Below are 26,638 nucleotides of genomic sequence, written 5' to 3'. Positions count from 1 at the left end.
ACTGTCAATTCAAAGATGGAAAGGCTTTGTTGGCTCATGTACATCACATACAGCTTAGCTTTGGTAAATCTTAAGGCACCTCCAAAAAGGAAGCACAATACAATTCACTTAAAAAGAAAAAAGTCATAAAATAGTGCATTTATTGACTTTCGATTCTTTGTACTGTATGTAGAGGAGGGAGGGAGGGTGCTGTTGTACCGTAGTCAGTAATGCTTCCCGGGCCTCTAAGGCCCAGCATGAAGACAGGATGCAGCAGGGTGTTCATCACGTGTGTTAAACAGGTAACAGCTGCTGCTCTAGCAGTGATAACTGTGTGAGTTTATAATAATCATTTATAATGATATGTATACGTGTTGTTCTCCCCAAGGTTTCTTCCATTTCCCCGTTAACTGCTGGGTTTCTTTGGGAGGTTCTCCTTGTTGCTGTAATGGTCTAAGGTCAGAGGGTATAGTGCTGTAAAGCCCCTGAGACTTATGTGTCATTTCTGACAATAGACTTGATAAATAACATTTGATTGATTGAATAAACAGACACAGGTAAAGCAGCACCTGCTAAATACCGGAAAAAACATTGTGTTAAATAATTAGGAGATATTTTTATTCAGCTTTCCAGTTCATGTTGTGGGGAAATGTTCTCAAAGGGTGTTTTCCTCACTAGCTTGTTGAGCCTGCAACACAATCACATCTTTAACAAATAGATTTTAAGATAAAACAGTTTATGGAGGGAGGGGGCAGGAAGGTCTTTGGTCACATGATTTCACAGAAACAGTTTGTTTCTGTGAAATCATGTGACCAAAGAGAATCCTGCCCCTCCCACTGGTATTTAAAACGCTCCCTGCTCTCTGCTTCCTCATCTTCAGAGAACAACGACAAAGGTAAGAACACTTTAGAGCAGGAAGCAGGAAGCAGGATTTATGTCGGAGTTCTGAGATTAAAGCCAAACTTTGCAGAAGAACGTTTTTCACTTTTATCTCATAATTATAACGCAATATAAATCAGAATCAAAATCCCTTTATTCAGGGCTGTCAAGACTCACGCATTGAGCGTGAGAGTCACGCAATTAACCCATATCTCACGCACTCACGCCACACATGCCTTTCCTCACGCTAAGTTTTCGTCCAAAAATAAATGTATATAAAAACAAGTGAAGGAACAGCAAACTGAGCGGTCTACGAAATGAGACGGTCTTCTGGCTTAGTTCAGTAAAGTTGGAACGATATTGGGAGATTCTGATTTCACAGATCAATAACTCATGAACAAAACGTTATTCAGACACAAATGACGTCTCCTAAGTTCTGTGGTAAGGTTGACAACGAACTACAATCACATTTTGATTTAAAAAAAAGCCAATACGCGCCGTCCTCCGAGCTGGACACATTACATTGGTCTCTATCCGCAGCCGGAGAAGGAACGAGTGCTCAGGGACCGTCTGCAAAGTGCAACTCCGAAAAAAGAGAAAACAATCATATTCAATCACTATTATACAGCTTATCACTACCAAACTCACCACACACATCAATAGTCTCCTGGTGCTCATACTACAGCAGAGAGTTTGGAAGAATATGCTTTTGAATAATTTTGGGGAATATTTATAATGTAAAACTTTACTATTATACAGCATTTCTACCAAACTCTCTATTTGCATTGTTGTTGTTAGCATCTGGTTAGCTAGCTACGCTAACGGATATTAGAAGCTGTTTCTAAAACAATGAGAGGGAGAGCTCTGTCCTGTCAGACTGAGAGACATAACTGCAGCTCAGTGAGGTAAGGGACTCTGTTTAGATAGTTAACTTTAGTCTAGTTATCTCAGTGGGTCTCAAACGGTTTGGTCATCATTTATGAGAATAAATGAAAAACAGTTATGAAATGCTATGACAGTAAAACAAGAATACAGTTTAAAAGGTGAATGATTTGTTAAATATCCATAAAGAAAAAGAAAATCTGTTTACAGTTCTGTTTCATATGGGTGTTGAGAGATGTATCCTTAAATTCCTTTTGCTCTGAAAATGCACCAGATTGATGCATTTAACTTCAATATTTAAAAAAAATAATCTTCCCCCACTTGTAAAATAGCACTTTACCTCTGCTTACACCTATATGCCATTTTATATGCTGTGAGCTGATTATCGAGCCTTCATTGTAAGAGTTGCGGGTACACTGTGTATGTGCGCATTCTACTGTAGCCCCGGTACATTAATGGGAAACCCTAGTTTGTAACACTGTACACATGAACGTTTCTTTTTTCGGTTCACCAAAAAAAATCTCACTCCAAGCTGAACTGAAATGTTGGCAGCCCTGCTTTATTTGTCCCACAGAGGCAGTTGCGGCTCCAGAGTATTTTTGTTGGGTAATCTATGGTAGGGCTAACAGTGGTGGGGCTCAAATCAGTATTTGCAATGTAATTACATACACGCTCCCCTTGACAGTGAAACGCCACGCGTGAGGTTTAGATTATTTCCCTGTCTCAATCCAAATTGAACTGTATGAAATAAAAAGGCACATTTGTCTTGTAGTAAATAAAAAGGGCGACCTGGAGCCAATCCAGCAATTTCCCCACAGGTGAAAGAGTTGACATGCTGAAAACCCAACCCCTGCAGGGGGGTCTGGGGGGATTCTCCCCAGGAGATTTTTTGAAATACTAACATAAAATACACATTCTGGTGCTCTCTTAAGAAGAAAAATAAATTAATCTATTACTACACGACACATTTAAAAAATGAATGCCATTTTAGTTTTTTGTTACTTTGCTCTGAAAGCTGAAGCTGCTGCTCCTCACAGAGAGAAGAGGGAAGAGACTGTGTGAATTACTTTACATTGTGGATAAGGGTGGATAGCCCCCATTGTTCTGTGAGTCAAAATGAAAGACAGCCCACACACACCTATCAATCATCAAACCGTGGGGTCTTAATTCATTACGTGTTGATTTCTACCAACACGTGATGTTAGAGATGTAGCCTACTACAGCAAAATTATTCTCCGTCGGGACTTCCTGCAACAACACCACGCCGTTATCTTGATTCTGATTGGCCAGAAGACATTATCAAAGATGTTCTATTGAGAAGACGATCACTACGTGACAAAAGTTTTCAAAACCGTTTCTAGTCTTCAGTATTTCCAGACAAGTGGCTACTGAAATCAGTCTTACTAACTGCTGTCTGTGCAATTTACTCGGCGCGAGTTGGCAGACTTTATTTTGCTTACTTTAACATCATTTTTCATGGTGGGGCTAAGCCATTTCTTGGTATGGCTGTAGCCTACCCCAGCCATACCCTGGCGCCGCCACTGCACAGAGGGGATATTTACATGCTGCTGGCGGCACATGCAATTACAACAGACACATACACTCCATAACACACACATACAGCTCTTAAAGCATGTAATATATATCAGGCAACAGCTCATGTATATGGTAGGATGTGAAGCACTATTTGGTTTCCTGAAAAATATCTACTGTTTATTTGTAGATATTTACTAAAGCATACAAATAAAGTGTGTAAAGTCGGCCTGTTACTTATATTATTGAGTGATATATATTATACACACTGTTCTGCTTTCTGCACTGGCCTCAGCAGCTGTTCTCACTGTAAACATGGCGTCACAATGAAAGCAGTTGTATTAAAAAAATAAATAGCCTAACATTCAGGGGAGATGTGATTAGTGAGTAAACAAACGGTAAAGGGCAGAAAGTCTGATGCACATTTGATCATCTCAAATAACTTATAATCACAACGGGAACAGTTTGGGGAGCTGTGCTTCGTTGACATAAGTCGAGCCATGTGTCACGCTTCTTTTAAACATTTCTTTTTTTTTGGACGGACACAATAATTTACATTTTTTTTTACTGTGTTCAATCTGAATTTACTTTAAAATATAAACATCTATATTGATTCTGACACTTCTACAACAAATTCACAGATGTAACCTTGCTTTGAGAACAAAGATTATTAATTTAACCCTTTTAGAGGGAATGCCATATTTGAGCCTGAGACCTGAAAAACAGGCTCAGGGCTAAACCGGTTGAGGAGGACACAGACATAAGACCAGCTGTTAAATAAAGCTCTTCTGACCTTAGCTGGCATGTGGGTATATATTAATGCTGCCCATTATGGGCACAAGCAATTTTCACCCATTTATTAATGATATGTTTTAAATGTGAGTGTTTCCTATCCCCTAAACCTCCAGGGATGTTCACAGTTTAATACTGGCAACTTCTTATTATGGGAAATACCAAAACGTCTTTTAAAACTACAACTCCCAGTAGACACGTGCCATAGATAGAGAACATGTTGCGAAACACACAATAGCCAGCATATGTAGTTCTGGGGACGGGGTGGGGGAGGGGGGGACGGGGTGGACCCGTTCAAATCCAGTTTTGGACAGTCTGCCGTGGTTCCATCCCATTTCAAGTGCTCTTCACCGCTCGGCGTAACCCTCGGAGCACACTCAAACATCCAATCACAGAGCTTGAGGACTATCACAGGGTTTGTCAAGCGAAGCGGAGAGAATACTTACTTCCGGGTGTAAAATTCTGTAAAGCAAATGAGCTGCTCCGACCCTCGGTCCTGACGGACTCCAACTTGTGTTTATTAATCAAACAAATAAATAAACACAAGGATAATTATGTGTTATTGTCAGTGTTGGGGCTAACACGTTACAAGGTAATGCGTTACTGTAACTTAACTACTCTTTGCGGTAACTAATAGCATTACTAGTTACATATTCCCATTAAGTAACGCCGTTATAGTTACTGTGATTTAAATGGGTGCGTTACTGCGTTACATTATGTGATGGAACTGAACCGAATCTCCCTGCGGATGTAACTTACAGGCGAATACAGCGATGTCCTCTCACAGCACCATGGAAAAGTGAAAGTGACCAGAGAGGAGTGATGATTGGTTAACGTGGGGTAACATTTCAGGGTAAGCCAATCAGAGACAGAGTTGGGCGGATCTTGCCTTATGGGGAAAATACCATAGGAAAATACACACACGAACACTTGCTAATGCTAACACACACACACACACACACACACACACACACACACACACACACACACGGCAACGCTCACCACCAGCACACACACATACACAGTGGCAGATGCAAGTATCAGCGAGAGCAGCAGCGCATTTGCAACTTGGAAATATAACCACTGTGTGCAGGACAGAAAACATTGTCCACATCGAAAAACAGCAATGCCAATCTCCTGAAGCACCTAACTAATGTACATGGGGCTATAAAACTAGTCGCCAAAGACCCCACCGTCTCAACCACCGGCAGTGACCCAGATGAAGCAACACCATCTAAACAACCAAAAAACTATTTTTTTAAATCGCCACATGTCACCCAGAGTCAACTAAACAGATTGATTGCCAGGTATGTTGTTGAGGACATGCTGCCCATCGCAACGGTCGAGTCTGACCCTTCAGATAACTAGTCAGCAAAAAACAACACAAAAACTTGTATTTGTATTGTTATTATTTTTAAAGTAAAGTAAAGTAACTTATTACTAGTTACTTTTATAATTTAGTAACTAATAAAGTAACTAGTTACATTTTGAGAGCAGTAACTATAACTATTACTAGTTATTTTTTAAAAGTAACTTGCCCATCACTGGTTATTGTTGAGTAAATAACAGTGTGTGGTTTAGAAAAGAATACAAAATTAGAAGGAAAAAACGATGAAACAATACAGATTTCAGTTTTGAGCCCCTACTCTCCCCATAACTGACGGAAACAAAAGTCCGAAATTATTCAATTAAAATAAAGAAGTAAAAACAATAAGTGTGGCTTGATATTGAGTTAGAAAAAGGTTGATAAACGCTGTGAGAATGGATCTGAGGAGAGCATTTCACCGCGATCCCAACTGCTCTATTACCAACGTTCAGGGAGCTCTATGCAAGTCAATGAGACTCCCTGCCCGTTGAAAACTGACTCTCAAGGGGTAGCCTGTACGTAATAGTGACGGGGAGGGGCCCTGACCGTCCGTCAACATGTGACGGGTTGGGAGTGAGAACGTGTTGTAATTATATTAAATAATGTGATGACAGAACTGTAAACAGAATAGCTGAAACTTTAACAATATAAATAACTCAGTTACCTCTAATCATTAACCCATGTTTGTATCATTGAGTTAGAGCCCCAAGCCTGTTTTTCAGGTTTCAGGCTCAAAAATGACATTCCCAGAACAAATGACCATATCCTCCCTTCTAAAGGGGGTAAATTTAATAATCTTTTTTCTCAAAGTAATGATAAACCTGTGAGTTGGATGTAGAAGAGTCAGAATCAATATAGATATTTTTTATTTTAAAGAAAATTCAGATTGAACATGGTTGAACATTTACAGAAAACTGTAAATTATAGTGTCCGTCCAAAACATATTTTGTACTTATAGTGAAAACTAACCTTGGATGATGGGTTAGTAGACTGAAAGCTTTAGGAATCCAAAGTACAACATATAAGCAGTACCCTTTATCAAGATTGATGCAAAAAAAGTGATATTTGACCTTTTTAGACAGATTTAGCAAAAAAACCCTCTTCTGGGGCCATTTGGTTGGATTTTCCATATCTCTGGCTCCCCTTCTTCGATTTTGACATGTGACATCTCTTTCTGACCGTTAGAGCCAATATAATCGAAGGGAAATCGTCCCGCACACACTCATGTTAAAAAACAAAGATGGGGTCTTCGCGAATTCAATGAAGCTACAGAGCGTAGGAATGGCCTGCTCTACTATTTTAAAACGGAATTGCAGTTTTATTACTTATAGATCAGGGGTTGGCAACCCCTGGCACACGTGCCAGCATTGGCACGCGGCACCGTAACCAGTGGCACACCAGGAATAAGTGGAATAAGTGTGCTAAATATTTAAATGGTATTTTCGGATCCTGACCGAGACCGCCGCCAGAGCGTCTCCCCGTTCCCTGCAGAAGGAAGCCATGCACGCAACGCAGCCCCACTCTCTTTATCTTCAGGCGACTTTCTGCCGCTTTCCTCCGTGGTGCAGTGCTGATCGTTTCACCACAGAGGAAAGCACTTCACAAATTGCAGTACCCATAAGGAGCTGTACAAATGCCGCAGTTTTTGCGTGGCTGTGTCTTTAGTTGAAAGCCCAGTGGCGATCTGCTCATCTCTCATCGAAATAATATGCTACAAAGGGGCGGACTGGCCATCTGTGTGTTGAACTTTCCTGTCGGCTCCCAGACCGTAGTCGAGGAGGGCAGAAGCAACAAGCTTCAGGTTCAATAACCCACTTTAGCTTAAATGACTGGAGAGAGGCGAGCTCTTCTTGGGAGGCCGTTGCATTTATTTAGCTGTTCTTCTGTTTCACAAAATACATCACAGACCTCTGTTTTTCTGCTTCCTCGTTTCACTTCCAGAAACATACACACATTCTCTCCATAGGTTCTCTCACTGTCGCTCTACCATCCATAAACACACATGCACAAGCCACACCCCTCTCTCTCTCTCTCTCTCTCTCTCTCTCTCTCTCTCTCTCTCTCTCTCTTAAAGGGACAGCGATCTCTCTGCATGACCCTAATATCATAACATGTGTGCTCTGGAGAATCACAGAACGGACGATCGTCCTTATTATTATGCCGTTTAAACCAATTATTTAAATGTGTTTGTTAAATTCGGCATCATGTAAGTTGCGCTGACAGGTCCACACACTGCTTCCCCGCAGCGAGGCTCACCCGCCCTCCTGCTGATAGTTGACGAGCGTCAAGCTCCTCAACCCCCTCCCCCGTTAATTCTCGATCGTTGGCACGCTGATAACAATTTTTTTTTTAAATGGCACTTCATATCAAAAAGGTTGCCGACCCCTGTTATAGATTATCAGAACATTTCAAAGGGGACACAGCCACATTGGATATTAACCTATGGATTAACTACATCATCGTTGTTATCGTTTTAATGCCATTGAAGACCAGTTTAGACCAGACAAAGACAAATGTAAGCCATGTTAGCGTTGTGGGCTACATAGCGCCACTTGTTTTGATGTACGTTTTTGTTGATAACATTGCAAGTTTGTATCTTTCAGTGTTGAGGTGTGCACCGTTAGATTCTGTGTCTTTACGATCATAAACGATTTGCAGCTAGGATAAGTAATAAGGGAGCTAGAAGTGATTTTCGGTGCAGTAATAGGTTAGCATTTTTCGCTCTAGGATAATTCAGAGGCTCACTGTTAGCATTGTGTGTTTTTTTTTTTTAGAGGAAAAAAATGAAAAATATCAGTTAAATTAGTTTTTCCTGTTATATGGATATAAAATGTTCATAGTTTATTAAATATTAAGGTTCCTTAGACGTTGTTTCCTGCAAATGACGCTATTTCGGCCCCGGAACCGGGTCCATGGGGACTAAGAGGTTAACTCTGTGTGTTGCTGCTAGCATACATAACACCTGACGTGGAAACGTTACTCGTGGATGGGGCTACAGAGCTGCTAGAAAGACAGTCGAACCCGGTGCATTCCTCCGTCTGGATGTGGAGCACTTTTGATAAATGTTTAGACAAATTGCTCGTGTTAACCGCCCTTACATGCTAAACTCTTATTGCACTTTTGGTAACGAGCATTGAGACATTTAACCACACCTCAGAGGCTTAGTTCTCTCTGCCATCCCCGCTGTGTGTGTGTGTGTGTGTGTGTGTGTGTGTGTGTGTGTGTGTGTGTGTGTGTGTGTGTGTGTGTGTGTGTGTGTGTGTGTGTGTGTGTGTGTGTGTGTGTGTGTGTGTGTGTGTGTGTGTGTGTGTGTGTGTGTGTGTGTGTGTGTGTGTGTGTGTGTGTGTGTGTGTGTGTGTGTGTGTGTGTGTGTGTGTGTGTGTGTGTGTGTGTGTGTGTGTGTGTGTGTGTGTGTGTGTGTGTGTGTGTGTGTGTGTATAAACTGCCCCGCCCCCTCGCACACAGAGAGTAGAGAGATCTCTCGTCTGGATTGGAAATATCGTAAATTCATGGACGCATTTTTTTGTCTTTTTGCATATTATAAACAATATAATGTTTATGTAGCAATAATACATATGACATATATGTTTTAAATGTCTCCAGTAGCCTACTGATAAAAAGACCAATAACGTTGGAGCTTAACGGCGCATAAAACACACGTGAAGACGTCACCAACTAATCGGCGACTGAATTAGTTGGCAACTAATTTGGTCATCAATTTGAATTGATCAAGTTGATTAGTTGTTGCACCCCTAGTCCAGATGACTCTCCAGGACAGAGCTGGCCTTCTAACCAGTCTGTTCAGTCTCTTCCTGTAACACAACGTATCACTGCTATTAGGAGACGGAATCACCTTTTTGCCTTGGGTCTTTCTATTTGGGCTGTTTCATACTGTTTGATGTTGCTTTCTTTAAATGACTATATACAGTGGGGCAAAAAAGTATTTAGTCAGCAACCAATTGTGCAAGTTCTCCCACTTAAAAAGATGAGAGGCCTGTAATTTTCATCCTAGGTATACCTCAACTATGAGAGACAAAATGAAAAAAAAAAATCCAGAAAATCACATTGTCTGATTTTTAAAGAATTTATTTGCAAATGATGGTGGAAAATAAGTATTTGGTCAATAACGAAAGTTCATCTCAATTCTTTGTTATATACCCTTTGTTGGCAATGACAGAGGTCAAACGCTTTCTGTAAGTCTTCACAAGGTTTTCACTGTTGCTGGTATGTTGGCCCATTCCTCCATGCAGATCTCCTCTAGAGCAGTGATGTTTTGGGGCTGTCGCTAGGCAACACGGACTTTCATCTCCCTCCAAAGATTTTCTATGGGGTTGAGATCTGGAGACTGGCTAGGCCACTCCAGGACCTTGAAATGCTTCTTACGAAGCCACTCCTTCGTTGCCCGGGCGGTGTGTTTGGGATCATTGTCATGCTGAAAGACCCAGCCACGTTTCATCTTCAATGCCCTTGCTGATGGAAGGAGGTTGTCACTCAAAATCTCACGATACATGGCCCCATTCATTCTTCCCTTTACACGGATCAGTGGTCCTGGTCCCTTTGCAGAACAACAGCCCCAAAGCATGATGTCCCCCCCCCCATGTTTCACAGTAGGTGTTCTTTGGATGCAACTCAGCATTCTTTCTCCTCCAAACATGTCAAGTTGAGTTTTTACCAAAAAGTTATATTTTGGTTTCATCTGACCATATGACCTTCTCCCAATCCTCTTCTGGATCATCTGAATGCTCTCTAGCAAACTTCAGACGGGCCTGGACATGTACTGGCTTAAGCAGGGGGACACGTCTGGCACTGCAGGATTTGAGTCCCTGGCGGCGTAGTGTGTTACTGATGGTAGCCTTTGTTACTTTGGTCCCAGCTCTCTGCAGGTCATTGACTAAGTCCCCCCGTGTGGTTCTGGGATCTTTGCTCACCGTTCTTGTTTCTCATTTAGACCCCACGGGGTGAGATCTTGCGTGGAGCCCCAGATCGAGGGAGATTATCAGTGGTCTTGTATGTCTTCCATTTTCTAATAATTGCTCCCACAGTTGATTTCTTCACACCAAGCTGCTTACCTATTGCAGATTCAGTCTTCCCAGCCTGGTGCAGGTCTACAATTTAGTTTCTGGTGTCCTTTGACAGCTCTTTTCAGTTAGGGCGAAAATCAGACAAGCAGTCAGTGCCTCTGCATCAGGTACAGCAGATGTGTTGTCCCTGTGTCCACCTAATATCAATTCAGACATCATGACACAATTCCATCAGATTAATGATAAAAACCTAGAGGACATTATTCAACTTCTGAAATCCTCCTCCTGCTGCCTTGATATTATTCCAACAGGATTTTTCAAATATGTTTTTCCTTGCATGGCCTCAGATCTACTTCATATAGTAAACAAATCTCTTCACTCGGGTATTTTTCCACAGGCCCTGAAAACTGCAGTCATTAAACCGCTCTTAAAAAAGAATAATCTAGATGCTTCAGTAATGAACAATTACAGGCCCATATCAAACCTCCCATTTCTAGATAAAATCATTGAAAACATTGTTTTTCAACAGTTGAGTAACTTCTTGCATTTAAATAACTGTTTGGATGTGTTCCAGTCAGGCTTTCGTCCAAACCACAGCACTGAGACTGCTCTTGTAAAGGTCTTCAATGACATCCACTTAAACACAGACAGTGGCAGAACTTCAGTGTTAGTATTATTAGATCTCAGTGCTGCGTTTGACACTGTTGACCACAACATATTACTAGACCGACTAGAAAACTGGGTGGGACTTTCGGAAACAGTTCTACATTGGTTTGAATCCTAATTAAAGGACAGAAACAACTTTGTTTCTATAGGTAAATACACATCTGAGTTGACAAATATGACATGTGGGGTTCCTCAGGGCTCCATCTTGGGGCCTCTTCTCTTTAACATCTCCATGCTACCACTGGCTCAGATAATGAAGAACAACAAAATAAGTTACCATAGCTATGTAGATGACACACACATTTACGTAACAATTTCACCAGACTATGCTCCAATTCAAACACTGAGTAAGTGCATTGAACAAATCAATGACTGGATGTGTCAGAACCTTCTCCAATTAAACAAAGATAAAACTGAGGTAATGGTTTTTGGAGCCAAGGCAGAACGTATAAAAGTTAGCGCTGAGCTTCAGTCTGCAATGTTCAAAATAACAGAGAGAGCCATAAATCTAGGTGTAGTCATGCTCGAGTCCTCACTGACACTAAGAAAGTGAATCACATCACTCCTGTTCTGAAGTCTTTACTCTGGTTCCTCACTAACACTAAGAAAGTGGATCACATCACTCCTGTTCTGAAGTCTTTACTCTGGTTCCTCACTGACACTAAGAAAGTGAATCACATCACTCCTGTTCTGAAGTCTTTACTCTGGTTCCTCACTGACACTAAGAAAGTGGATCACATCACTCCTGTTCTGAAGTCTTTACTCTGGTTCCTCACTGACACTAAGAAAGTGGATCACATCACTCCTGTTCTGAAGTCTTTACACTGGTTCCTCACTGACACTAAGAGAGAGGATCACATCACTCCTGTTCTGAAGTCTTTACACTGGTTCCTCACTGACACTAAGAAAGTGGATCACATCACTCCTGTTCTGAAGTCTTTACTCTGGTTCCTCACTAACACTAAGAAAGTGGATCACATCACTCCTGCTCTGAAGTCTTTACTCTGGTTCCTGTGAGTCAAAGAATAGATTTCAAAATACTGCTGCTGTTTATAAAGCACTGAATGGTTTAGGCCCAAAATACATTTCTGACCTCCTGCTAAATGATGAACCATCCAGATCTCTCAGGTCTTCAGGGACTGGTCTGCTTTCTGTCCCCAGAGTCAGAACTAAACATGGAGAAGCAGCGTTCAGTTATTATGCTCCAAACATCTGGAACAAACTCCCAGAAACCTGCAGGTCCACTGCAACTCTGACTACTTTTAAATCCAGGCTGAAGACTTTTCTTTTTGTCGCTGCTTTTAATTGAACTATTCACATCTTAGACTGCACTGTAACTTTTATCCATGTATTTTTTCTTTTAATGTTTATTTTATTATCTTTTCTTTTTAATGAATGATTTTAAATGCCATTTTCTTAATGTCTTTCATTTTTTGTAAAGCATTTTGAATTGCCTTGTGTTGAAAGGTGCTATATAAATAAACTTGCCTTGCCTTGCCTATGTGTGTTTTAGTTTATCATTTTTAATAAAACATCTTTTAGTTCTTAGACTGATTTTCTGCTGTAACTCCGGCAGATTTAACTGTGAAATCTGATGATTTTGATAAAAACGTTTTAAATATCACTTTCTCTCAATACGTGTGATTTTAAAGCCTGTGTAATTTAAAAACATGTTTTCTTCTATGCAGAAAACTCATCAGGTAATCCATCCTCATGCTCCTGTAAACCAGTCACCATGGCAACGTGAGTAATACTAAAATGTTTAAAATTGTATTCTAAAAAAACAATAAAATGCTCCTTTATAAAATGTTCTTTGACATGTTGATTCAATTCACAACTTGCCTTAAAAGAATGCCTTAAAGGGGACCTATCATGCAAAATGCACTTTTCGATGTCTTTTATACATAAAGATGTGTCCCCGGTGTGTCCCCGGTGTGTCAGGAGACTCATAAAGTGTCCTCTCTTTTCCTCCGTACCCAAATCTCTAAAAACGGGGGAAAAACGGAGCTGATCCAGATTTGCGTCCGATATGACTTAATATCTGAAATGGGGACCCGCGGCCCTATCAGAAACGTTGATATCAGAAGCAATGCCCGACTGTTTTGGACGTAATATGGAGCTCCATACTGTTTCAGAAATAATCCTTGATGTGGTTTGGAACATGATATGGCGTTTAACCCGGCAGCATTTAGCTGAGTATCTCGGTAGAATTCTGAGCAGGCACAAGCTCCCCCTCCTCTTTTTTTTTGTTCAAGCTAAGGACCCAGAATCAGCGTTTCTCTAACAGCTGGAATAGAGGGGTATGAGGGATTTCTAAAATGCATGGTCTGTTTGGTATTTTGAGCAAAACATATATTTTTATATATCTGAGACCCGTAATATATGCCTAAAAATAGCATAATAGGAGACCTGTAATACACAGCCTGTTGTTGCGTCGGGGACCTGTATTAATCTCTGACTATTAATCAGACCTACTGATTGACCTATCAGAAGCTATTGAGTCTCTGCAAGTTTACCACCAGGCTCAGATCCACCTCTGAAAGGTCTTACCTCGACTAACTTCTGGAGAACCAGGTTCAATGAACTGCTGTTTTAAAGCAGACAACATAATGAAACAGTTTAACCCTTAGATGCACGAGTGATTGGACTCTACACTCTCACATAGGTGGGTCAGCAATAACCCATATAAGAAGCACATGATTTTATGCCATTTGTGTCACTTTGGTTAAGAATAGTTACTCGTATAATATCATATTTTGTTCCACACAAGAATGATTTCATGTTTGAATTTTTTTTATTTTTCAGTTTATCTTTTTGAAATATGTGTCATGAAAAAGGTTTTTACCTTTCTCATAACAATGTGACAATTATTTCCCTCCGATATAAACTTTTAAGGTGCATTTCTTAAAGGCGGGGTAGGTCATTTTGGAGAAACCGGCTCGAGTGCGCTAGAATTTGAAAATACACAGCCGGACATATCTGCCACTTCCTCACAGAGCCCCTCCTCCAACACACACGAACGCGCACATGACCAATGAGGGCACGAGATAAGTTTGTGCACAGATGGAAGGCTGAGAGGCAGGTAGGCCATCCAGTTACTTTAGCCGGCTCAGATGATTGGTCGAGCTTTTTACAGCACCACGGCTTCCACAGATGATATTTTTTTATGGATTTGTTGTCAAAGCACTTCAGATATTCATTGCTATCGGGATGTTAAGAGTATTCCATGGAATATAACAACAAGTGCATCTCGAGCCAGTTTCTCAAACTTACCTACCCCACCTTTAATTCACTGGTTAAAAAGTAAAAAGCTTTAGCATGTTATTTAATTTTGACCCACCATTAAAACTTTAGGTATAGTCATTACGTCACCGGTTAAAAAATGCCCTAAAATGAAGGGCAGAGAGTGTGACGGAGATAAGACGTGGCATTCATGGGAAATATAGAGTAGGGGAAAAAATAGAAGTTGAACAGGATAAAAAACAGTGAGTTTCCCTTGTACGGTTAACCTCCTCATTTGATCTGCAATTGATGGGATAGTCATGATTAATGGTAGTTTTTGTCTTGACGTTCGTCTGTTAAGTCATTTCAGCAGAAAGCACCATTGAGTGCCCCTGTCTTTATCTCAGCACACAGATTAGATACACTGGGTGAACTTTAAAGTATATTCTTAAATCACCAGTTTAAAATTAGTTCCAGCTGTTAATTACCGTAATTTTCGGACTATAAGCCGCACCTGAATATAAGCCGCAGCAGCGGCATACCACTCTCGGTTCCACTTTTACTTTTGCGCGCTACCTGTCTCACTCTTTTCCGGCCTCCAGCTTTTCCTGCTGGAACCCGCCGCTTAAAGGTGGGGGTCCGCGGACCGGCCATAGAGCCCATAGAGTTAAAGGTGTTGGCTGTTAGCTGTAAAAATCCATAGATTAGCCGCACCGTTATATAAGCCGCAGCGTCGAAAAATAGGGAAAAAGGCGCGGCTTATAGTCCGAAAATTACGGTACATTTTCCCTCCGATCATTCTTTTGAGGTAAATTCCTCAGGCCACCGGTACATTTCTACTCCTGTGTCTCACTAAAGGCTGACTTTATATTTTCCATTAGAAGCAGAAGCAAAGACATGTCCATTTATACCCATACATGTGTATAAGTCATTTTATTCCTTTGTAGTCAAAGACTTGACATGTCTGGACTAGCCTCACGTTGTACAAGTACACTTTTATGAAAGTGAAAGTGAACGCATACAGTAATTTCCCATGAATGTAGAGGCCTCCTGCTTTCAGCCTGCTGTGAGAGTGAAGCTGTCTTTTTTTTAGCTTTGTTCGTTATTCTCGCGTCCAGGAGAGAAGCTTAGGAAAAATGAGACTAATTGAGTCTCTGGCTTAAAGAGCATCTTGCAGGTTTTTATTTTTTCTACATTTATGCTTAAACTTGCTTGAAAATTACAATTAAAAAAAGTGAATGTAGGATTTGATATGTTTTACGAGACATAAGGAATTCAGAGGAAAAGGAGCAATTTTGAGCTCTGCTCTTAAAAACTGCTTTTTTTTAAGGTCATACGTCAAACGCGTCATATTACATCACACAGGGTAAACATCTCTGCTCTCTGACCGCGGGTATAGTTAGTAGTTGCGTTGAGTTGAGCGGTTGTGATTTAGTGAGCTGGTATTTTCCTGTAGTTTTACATTGTATTGATTTGTAATCATGGTGCAGTATTGTGTTTGTGCAGGTTGCACAAACTCCAGCCTGTCAGGACATCGAGTCCACAGTAAAAAGGACCGGAGCTTGCGTTCTTTCCTGGGTGCGTTGTGCATCCACCTCCCTGCAGCACATACTCTCCACAGCTTTATCAGGAAACCGTATTACTTCTCTCTCCCCCCCCCCCTTCGCTGCTCTCTCTCTCTCCCCTCCGGTACACGGCACCGTAAGACGTAGTGTGGATTTGCATTAGGTAACGCGAGATACGGCTGATACTTGCGCATTAGTTTCTGTTATTGATCAGTATCAACAGTCCTGCCAGTAACGTTACTATATTATCAATGCTACTTTAGTTATAGCCTGATATATGATAGCTAACTTCACAATGTTGTGATGTGACGTTAGCTAACATTCTGTAGCTAACGCCGGTGACTGACCAAGATAGCTTCCCAGTTCTCCACTGGTTCTCCACACACCACAGCTCCATTTCTCTCCGATGGCCGTTATTTCTTCTAATCCTTGGCTGCTCCTGGTCTCTTGGACGCCTAGCAGGCTCATCATTATAAGGTTGTGGTCCGTCATATGCATTCGAATATTCATGTTCAACTTCTTCTGTGTCTTCTGTGTCGAAACTAGCATTGGGATCCATGTTTATTAATACGTTACACCGGCCGCTCTCCCCCTTGTGTCCCCCGTGTTACGTCACACGCGGGAGGTCACGTGCCGAGGCTTTTTTATGCGGAAGTGAACATTTCTTACAAAAACGACGCTGGAGTGTATATTTCTGTATATTTTTTAGAAAATCTAGTGTATTCATCATTTTCCTACACATTTATTCACAGGTGTCTTTAACCTGGAAGTTGCTCTTTAAGGTTAAAATGGGTACTTTAATTAAAATGGCGCGGTAATGTTACAAACAGACGATGGTTCAGAGAAAGGAAACAGGTGTCTACCCAGGCTCTCGAGAGCAAATGCAAAGGGCAGAGAAAACACTTTTTCAGCTGTTAAATATCCTCTGCTGGCTCCTCCCTGTGGGCCGGTTGGCGCTGCTGGGGGCCAGCCCTCCACGTCTTTAATGTCCGTTGTTGTGTTAAACAGAGGATTTCAACATTTTACATTCATTGCTTACTTCCCCATGCCTTTTCTCCTCCTTATCTCTTTCATAACTTTATATGTAACACATGTTAACGGCGTCAATAGCCACTTTAATGATACTAATGGACGGTAGTCCCGGATGTCGTCATGAAGGAATCTTCAGAATAAAAGCTTGGTATTGAGAACTTCCGTTTTTTTCCAGAATAAAATAGCATTTAAACTGACGGTATGTTCTAACTAAATTATGCCATCAAAACATTGATTTTAATTTCTAACACTTTCTTGCTAAATAGTGACTCAGATAGTGATAAGACATAACAACCCTTAAGCTTTTCAATTCCAGCCGATCAGACAGTTTGCATTTGCAAAGTATAGAGCTATGTGAAATACAATGCATTTTACATTGTGGACTCTAAAATACTATATTTGATTATATTTACTGCAGATTTCACTCTAAAATGCAAATCTCTACATTGTATAACATTACTACATAATCACATTATTACCCTAACTACTTTTTCACATCATTACATTAATACATTATGACATAAATACTTTAACCTATAACATCACAACATTATTACATTAATACATGTTCCAGGTAAACTAGTTTGTGGCCTTTGAGTAATTAATATTCAAATATATAATTCATATATAAACATATATAATAATCATATTTGAAAGTTCTTGGAGGATTAAGGTATACAGACACGTAACCGCTTTTTGTGAGGTGGTATTTTTTAATTCTATGTTCAGTAGTTTGGAGATAATATTTGTACTTTTCTACAGGAACATCTCATACAAACATGATAACACCAAATACAGAGTTGAGACCACTCCAGGATCTCCTTCTGTCTATCGGCTGATACCAAAACAAGAGAACATTGGATCTATAAGAAGACTGACTCTCGGGGAAAGAGATCCAACAAAGATAAACAAAACCATCTTGCTTGTTGGTGAAACAGGCACAGGAAAATCCACTCTGATCAACGCTCTGGTTAACTACGCCATGGGAGTGAAGTATGAAGACGATGTCTGGTATCAGATCGTAGAGGAAGAAAAGAGAAGTCAAACAGAAAGTCAGACGTCAGACGTGATCGTGTACGAGGTCTTTGGTCTTGAAGACAGAACTCTGCCCTTCTCTCTGACCATCATCGATACTCCCGGGTTTGGAGACACCAAAGGGAATGAGAGAAATGTCCTCGTCAGCGAAAGATTGTTGGACTTGTTCCGCTCAACAGAAGGAGTTCATGAGATCGATGCAGTGTGTCTGGTGCTGAGAGCGAGTGACTGTCGACTGAGTGACCGACTGATGTACGTCTTTGATTCAGTGGTTTCTCTGTTTGGAAAAGACATAGAGGAGAACATCATTGCCCTCATCACACACTCAGATTTTATGACACCTAAAAATGTTCTACAAGCTCTGGAAGATGCAAAAATCAGGTGTGCAAAAGACGAGAAGGATCAGTCTGTTCATTTCATGTTTGACAACAAGCAGAAAACAGAGAGAAATAAGAGAAATGAATGTGCTCTAAAGAATGCATGGGAATCAACAAAAGATGAAATCTGTAACTTCGCAGATTTCCTGAAAAGGACCAAACCTAAGGACCTGAAAGAAACTGTTGAAGTGTTGAATTCACGCATCGGCCTGACAGCATGCATCCACAACCTGCAGGAGAGAGTTCAGTTCATTGAACAGAAACAGAGAGAGATCAGACAGACTCAGGAAGCTCTGAAGAAACACGAACAAGACATGAAGAATAACGATAAGTATGAAATAGAAGTGAATGAAACCTTCAAGATTAAAGTACCTGTTGATGAGAGTAGGTGGTGGGCGTTAGGGTTAAACTATGGAGGAGCTGTTTGTTGTGAAGTCTGTAAGGAGAACTGTCACTATCCATGCACAGTGGCCTGGTATCCAGAACACTGTGAGGTCATGCAATACAGAAAAGATGAGCTCTACTGCACGGTGTGTACTGGGAAGTGTCATGTATCCAAACACCTGAAAGAAGAACAATGCACTAAATGTGAGGATGAGTGCAGTGATCCAAATCATCCGAAAACACACTGGAGATATGAGAGTAAGACCAGGAGAGTTAAGAAGACAGAAGAAGAGATGAAAGAGATGTATGAGAAGGGTAGAGAAGGCAGTGAGGAGTCAACGAGTATCTTGGAAACTCTCCAGAAGATCATTGAAGACCTGCAGAAAGAAAAAGATCAGTTTCTGGAAGAGTCTTTCCAACATGTTGTCAGATTGGAGGAGATCGCCCTGGAAGTTGTTTCCCTGGCCACTCATGTTCACCTGGACTTCCTGATCGAGAAGATGAAGGAGAAGGGAGAAACAGAGAAGGCAATGAAACTGGAGGAGATGAAAATAAAAATGGATAAAAATGAGAGAGTCATGTCAGCACTGAGCTACAAAACAGCAGAATTTGGTAAAGCATGAAAGAAGTTCTAAAAAACACAGAAGTGTAGAAAACGAGCTCTGCACTGTGGATGAAATGTATTTCATTCAACCAAGTGTGATGTTGATATAGTGGCTTCATAGGAACATTCATGTTTAATCACCTTTTGAAATGGCATGTTTCCTGGAAACAGCGCGCTCCATGGTTCTTAATAATCAATTCTCACTTCACTGCACATTAAGGACGATTCAGGCTTTGTGCTTCGTGACTCAAGTTCCTTACTCGTAGAGTTTCCAAATGCAGCCCAAAATGTAAAACAACTCAAGTACCAACTTACGTTAAACATTAAACTCCTGACAAACCTTGTAGTGTATAATGTGGATCGAAGATAGAACATTTGTGGAACGCCAGATTGATGCGGATCCTGAATCGTTGTTCTGGTTTTAAATTGAGTGAGGAACGCCCCCTGCTGTTTAAACAGCACCCTCCCTCTATATACAAAGTATGTAAAGACGTATCTTATGTGACAAAGGAATGCAGATGGAAATGAGCTTTTAGCTCAAATCTGGCATCAATTATCTCTCTTTTTTACATCTTTCACGTTTACTGTATTTGAATGCATGGTCCTTGTTTAATGAAGACATGGAGTAAGTTAAGTATATTGCATGTTGAGCATGGGATTTAAGATGTTATTGGAAAAACTAAGCTGTACTGTTGTGCTTAAGACAAATCCTTTAAATGTTGGATTGACCGTTCTGCAGAAAGACTGGGCAGCTGCCGTGTAGAGGCAACTTGTACCTGTCTACAGGTAACTGTGCATTAATTCATATATTATAAAGTTCCACATATACAGGAGGTTTCTTTAAAAGTAGAAATGTCTAAAATGACTAAATGTAATAGTGTTGTATTATCTGCTGATGTGTGTGTTCTGAGAAGAAACAGACAAGCCTCCTTTTCTGGTCTTTTTTAAAGAGTGCTTTTATATTCATCATCGATTGATTTTATTTTGAGACTGAAGTATTGTGTTATAGTGTTTATACCATATTGTGTGTGTACTCATATCTAATATGTTGAGGACAAGCCTGTAGCTTAGTTTTTCTTTTTAATCACAGTACTCATATGTTATCAAAGACAGGTGGTAGTGGAGATAGCTTTGAAAGAAAAGATTATAGCTTTTTATATATTCATCACTGATTGCTTTGATTTGAAAATAAAAAGTACAACAGTTTAGTTCAGCTTTATCATTTAATAACCTTTATCCTTTCGTATCATTGGCACATCTTTATAATTTAAATGAATAAAAACAAGTAGACTGTTTTGGTCTACTGAAAGACAGCAGCTTCTTCTTGTTTTGTTTAACTAACCTCTTGTATTTTTATATCAGTTGTAAAAATGTTTAATAAAACTTGTTAAATTGTATTGTTTCAGTGTCATTTTGCTTTGTGCTTTACAGATACGCACAATGTATAATTTAATCTCAAATTGGGTCTGTACCTCTTCTAGTGTGGGGAAAAAAAACTTAATAAAACAGTTTCATCTTATAGATTTAAAAAAAGTGTTTTCACAGTGAACTCCGAAACGGGGAAGCTACGAGCTAAATACCAACCATTTCTCAGCTTGTTTATTTAAACACTTGAAGATGTATCTTTTAGTGGGGAGAAAATAACCCACAGATGTCCCCTGATTATATTTTTCTTAATATGTTAAGTGCATGTCTGAAATCTTTGTACATTTGTTTTAACAATTAAATAAAACTAATAAAAGCCCTGTTTTTTTGCCACTGTACGTGTTTTGCAATATAGAAGGTGCTTTATTTTAACTTCATGCCTGAAATCATGTTTTCAAACTGGCTAAAGGACATCCTGCAAATAAGACTTAAGTGGATTGAAAGATTTAACCCCAAAAGGTTTTTTTAAATATTGATCTGTTATCATTGTATAGCAGATTTTGGAAGTGGACATTTTTGTCCACTTCCAAAAGTGTCGATTATTTTACACAGTGAATTAAAGACCCATTTGAAAAATGTAAATTGGAAATCGAAAATAGATCGAGAAAATAGCCATTTGCCATCATTGAAAAATGAGTGGTACCGGAGGGTTAAAACTTCCAAATCAACCCAAAATTAATCACAATCAGCCACGGAAATGCCCCCCCCTACCTCAAGGAATTGATTGAACCACAAGCCGCCACCCGCAGCCTCCGCTCGGGAAATACTAACAAGCTGAAGGAACGGCACACCAACCTCCGCACTATGGGAGATCGAGCTTTCTGTGCAGCTGCCCCCCGGCTGTGGAACTCACTCCCAGACCATCTCAGAGCTCCTCAACCTGTGAACACTTTTAAGAGAGCACTAAAAACCTACCATTTTAACAAAGCATTTGGTTAGCTTCTTAAGCCAGTTTTAATAACCCTGCCTCTCCTTTTTAAAACGTGTTTTTAAACTTGTTTTTTAACCTGTTTATACATTTTGACTCTTGCAAATGGTTTTCTTTATCTTTTTTTATTATGTACTGTAGCACTTTGAGGTTTGTTTCAAATGTAAAGTGCAATACAAATAAAAATTATTATTATTATTATTACCAGAGAGCACAGATATAGCCACTTTCTGGGTTAAACTGCAATCCTCAGCGTCCTCAATGACCAAGTGATTTCATTTGGCTAAAATGCCATGAATGGTATTTAGCACAATTTATTTTTACTCACATTGCCATGGCGACTGGTTTACAGGAGCTTTAAGATGGGGCGTCCAAGGAGTTTTCTGGATGGAATAAAAATGTTTTAGTACACATAAAGAAATATTATAATATTATAAAAGCAGTATAATTTAAACATCTCTCATTTCTGCAGTCAGATTCTCTCCACAGAATTCAGTCAATCAATCAATCAATGTTTATTTATATAGCCCAATATCACAAATGTTACATTTGTCTCAGTGGACTTCACAGTTTGTACAGAATATCAGTATGACAATACGACACCCTCTGTCCTTAGACCCTCACATCGTACAAGGAAAAACTTCCAGATAAAACCCACAGTTTAAAGGGGAACATGGAGAAACCTCAGGGAGAGCAACAGAGGAGGGATCCCTCTCCCAGGATGGACAGACGTGCAATAGATTCCGTGTATAAATTGAAAAGATAATACATTTGCAACATAGGTAGTCCAAATGTTTGGAAATGCATGTGTGTATAATAGGAAGATGAATCCACGAGGATATCCATCCAGGACTTATGATCCAGGACCACAGCCACGACTCAAGATCCAGGACTCGCGATCCATGACACAGGACCGCAGGATCATCCATGACTCCGGATCCCGGCGTATATAGACACCAAAAAGAAAGAAATGTGGGGAAGCTGGGTTAATCGGAACATGAGAGTACACAGGTATAGACAGAGAGAAGGAAGAAGTAAGATGTCCCCCGACAAACTAAGCCTATATCAGCAAAAATAGGGGCTGAATCTAATCAGCCCTAACTATAAGCTGTATCAAAAAGGAAGGTCTTAAGCGCACTCTTAAAAACGGATAGGGTGTCTGCCGCCCGAACACAAACTGGAAGCTGATTCCACAAAAGTGGAGCTTGATAAGAAAAGGCTCTGGCTCCCATTGTACTTTTAGAGACTGTAGGAACAACCAACAACCCTGCATTCTTGGAACGCAATGCCCTAGTAGGACAATAGGGTATAATGAGTTCTTTAAGGTAAGATGGCGCCTGCCCATTAAGGGCTTTGTAGGCGAGAAGAAGAATTTTAAATTCTATCCTGTGTTCTATAGGGAGCCAGTGTAAGGCAGCCAGAACAGGAGTAATGTGGTCCCTTTTCCTAACTCTGGTTAGTACACGAGCTGCAGCATTTTGAATCAGCTGAAGCGACTTGACTGACTTCTTGGTACACCCTGATAATAAGGAGTTACAATAATCCAGCCTTGAAGTAACAAATGCATGGACTAGTTTCTCTGCATCGTTATGAGGCAAGATATGCCTGAATTTTGCAATGTTACGTAGATGGAAGTAGGCTGTCCTTGAAATAGATTTTATGTGGGTGTTAAAGGATAAATCCTGATCAAATATAACACCAAGATTCCTTACAGTCTCACTGGAGGCCAAATTAATGCCATCCATAGTTAGTATATCTTTAGATAATTTGTTTCGTAGATTCTTCGGGCCAAGTACAATAACTTCAGTTTTGGTCGTGTTTAACATCACAAGATTTAAGGTCATCCACGTTTTTAAGTCCTTGAGGCAGTCTTGAATTTTATTTAGATGATTAATTTCATCAGGCTTGATTGATAAATATAGTTGAGTATCATCCGCATAACAATGAAAGTTTACAGAATGATTCCTTATAATATTGCCTAACGGAAGCATACATAATGTGAACAAAATAGGTCCGAGCACTGAGCCCTGTGGCACTCCATGGATAACTTTGGTTTGCATGGAAGATTCATCGTTGACACGTACAAACTGAGAGCGTTCAGATAGATAGGACCTAAACCAGCCTAAAGCAGTTCCCTGTATGCCAACTAAGTGCTCTAGTCTTTGCAATAGGATATCATGGTCGATAGTATCACATGCAGCACTAAGATCGAGCAAGACAAGAATAGAGACAAGTCCCTTGTCTGAGGCTATTAGAATGTCATTTGTGACTTTAACCAGAGCTGTCTCTGTGCTATGATGTGTTCTAAAGCCAGACTGAACATCTTCAAATAAATCATAGTTTTTTAAGTAATCACGCAGCTGTTTTGCGACTGCTTTCTCAAGAACCTTTGAGAGGAACGGAAGATTAGAAATAGGTCTATAGTTGGCTAAAACCTCTGGATCGAGGTTGTGCTTTTTAAGAAGCGGTTTTATCACTGCTACTTTGAATGATTGTGGAACATAGCCTGATAATAAAGACATATTCATAATATTTAATAAAGAAGTGCTAATTAATGGAAAAACTTCTTTTAACAGCTTAGTTGGAATCGGGTCTAAGATACACGTTGATGGTTTAGAAGAGAGAATCATTGAATTTAATTGTTCAAGGTTTATGGCTGAAAAGCATTCTAGTTTACTATCTAGTGTAATATTAGAACTTACGTTTCCGGGAGCTGTTGATAACACTATACTGGTCAAAGGCAAGAGGTCATTCATTTTGTTTCTAAGAGTAACAATTTTATCATTAAAAAAGCACATAAAATCATTCCTACTGAGTGCTATGGGAATAGAAGGCTCAGTCGAGCTGTGGCATATTCATTCAGCCTTACATCTCAGATATATTCCATGACTCCTGTTTCAAAGAGTTCCTACCTGTGCTGCTGGTCTCTGAGGATGAGGAGGCAGAGATCAGGCAGCGTTTTCTTAATATCAGCAGGTGTGGGGGGGGGGACTGTGTCTGGGAAGTCATCAAAAGATGACTTCCCAGACACAGTCCCTCCATAAACTTTACAGTCTTGAATACTAAAAGTTTTGATGATATGATAAGACTGTAAATCTGGACCCATAAATCCATCTACTTTTATGAGGACTGAAACAAAATGTTTCTATTACAGTCGACAACATTCCTGTTTACATTGAGTACATGTTAAGGATCCAAAGCTTATCATAGAGTCCTGAAGTGATCCGAGATGTTGACAACCCCAACGTTTTGCTTTACACTGATTTACGTGTTTTTGAGTCTATAGATATAGATTGCAATTCAAGTTTCAACAAGATGCTGCGTTCAGAGTCTTTTGGACTTCTGAATACTTCCCTGGGAAAAAAGTCTCCCCACTGGTTCAAGTCCTGATCGGACCAATTAGAGTGGGAACAGGAGGGGGGGGGGGCAGTTCACCATGTGGGTTAAAGAAGTACCAGCACATAGAAACTTCTGGATGCTAACCTGCACATGTTGGGGATTTTGCACAATTAGCATCATTCGTGTTAAATACCATTCATGGCATTTTAGCCAAATGAAATCGCTTGGTCATTGAGGACGCTGAGGGTTGCAGTTTAACCCAGAAAGTGGCTATATCTGTGCTCTCTGGTGGCTGATTGTGATGAATTTTGGGTTGATTTGGAAGTTTTAAGGGACTCTGGATCATTTGGATTGGACAGATTTCTTATTTATTTGAAAATAAATTGTCCACAGTTGAGGTAATAATGTTCATCTTGTGTTCTCTGTATCCAATCTCTACTCATGGTAATCAAAACCAGCCCACAGAGAGTACAAATATGAGCATTTTCTGGATAAAACTGCCATGTGCTGGAGACACGTAATATACATTTCTATCAGAACACTTTGTTGGGAACAAAACTAAAGCTCCTCGAGCTGAGTGCAGCAGGGCGTCTTACCTCAGCCATGAAGCACAGAGAGAGGTCGATCTCAATATAAAGAGCATTTTAATCTGACCCCTCTTTACGGCCCTGGACTGGTTCGATGATGATTTGATTCGTCCTTCATTATCGGAAGCAGAGATTGTTTTATGGATGTTTTGGGAAAGCTAGATCTGGGTCGTACCCATAGGCGTAATTTCCACTGGGGACATGTCCCCCCCACTTTTCAAAATCCCGTTTGTGTCCCCCCCAACTTTTCAAATGTGTTTTTGTGGTCATCGTCACGGAGGAGCGTCTGTGTGTGTGTGTGGCAGGAGCGCATTTTGTGTGTGAGAGAGAGACAGAGAGAGACAGAGAGAGAGACAGAGAGAGAGACAGAGAGAGTTACGGGGGTTGTTGTTAGCATCTGGTGCTAGCTCGGAGCTAACGGAGATTAGAAGCTGTTTCAACAATAAGGAGAGGGAGAGTCCTCTCCTGTCGGACTGAGATAACGTCAGCTCAGGGAGGTAAAGGACTCGCTGAGTGATTATGTTGTAAACTTTAGTCTAAGTTATCTCAGCGGGTCTCAAACGGTTTGGTCTAAACAAATATTTCCATCTATTTAATATAGTTGTTCAAAATAAGTTAAAAAATAATTCCAATGTCAGTAAAGAATTTAAAACACAGTTTGAAAGGGAAGTGATTAGTAAAATATGCATAAATAAAAAGAAAGAATGCAGACTAGGTAAGATAAAGATAGGAGAGAGGAGTATATCAATGATGTGTTATTGGTTGTGAGCATATTATGGCTTTTGGAGTATTGAAATATATACAGTTCTGTTTCATATGAGTGTTGAGAGAGCTGTATCCATAAATCTCTTAATTTGTGCACCAGATTGATGCCTTTAACTTCAATTTAAAGAAACAAATCTTACCGGGGGTGCATGCCCCCGGACCCCCCTATAGGATGTGAGGTCATCACAAATAAAACAGGTTCATGGATAGATAAGTTTGCACACTCATTATTAGTGCTGTGTACCTGGACTCACATT

The 26,638-nt window shown here is 40.2% G+C and overlaps 1 protein-coding gene across 1 annotated transcript; it reads left to right on the top strand.

Annotated features, from left to right (window-relative positions):
- The first annotated feature begins 826 nt into the window (after nt 1-826).
- Nucleotides 827-20,732, top strand: LOC307037560 (uncharacterized protein). Its single transcript, XM_079678569.1, has 3 exons — nt 827-874; nt 12,807-12,861; nt 17,700-20,732. Exons 2-3 carry the CDS (start codon nt 12,854-12,856, stop codon nt 19,354-19,356), a joined length of 1,665 nt encoding a protein of 554 aa, XP_079534695.1. The 5' UTR covers nt 827-874; nt 12,807-12,853; the 3' UTR covers nt 19,357-20,732.
- Nucleotides 20,733-26,638: the final 5,906 nt, after the last annotated feature.

Source organism: Notothenia rossii, assembly GCF_949606895.1.
Source record: "Notothenia rossii genome assembly, chromosome: 4".
Taxonomy (NCBI): domain Eukaryota; kingdom Metazoa; phylum Chordata; class Actinopteri; order Perciformes; family Nototheniidae; genus Notothenia; species Notothenia rossii.
This window is presented reverse-complemented; position numbering and strand designations above follow the sequence as displayed.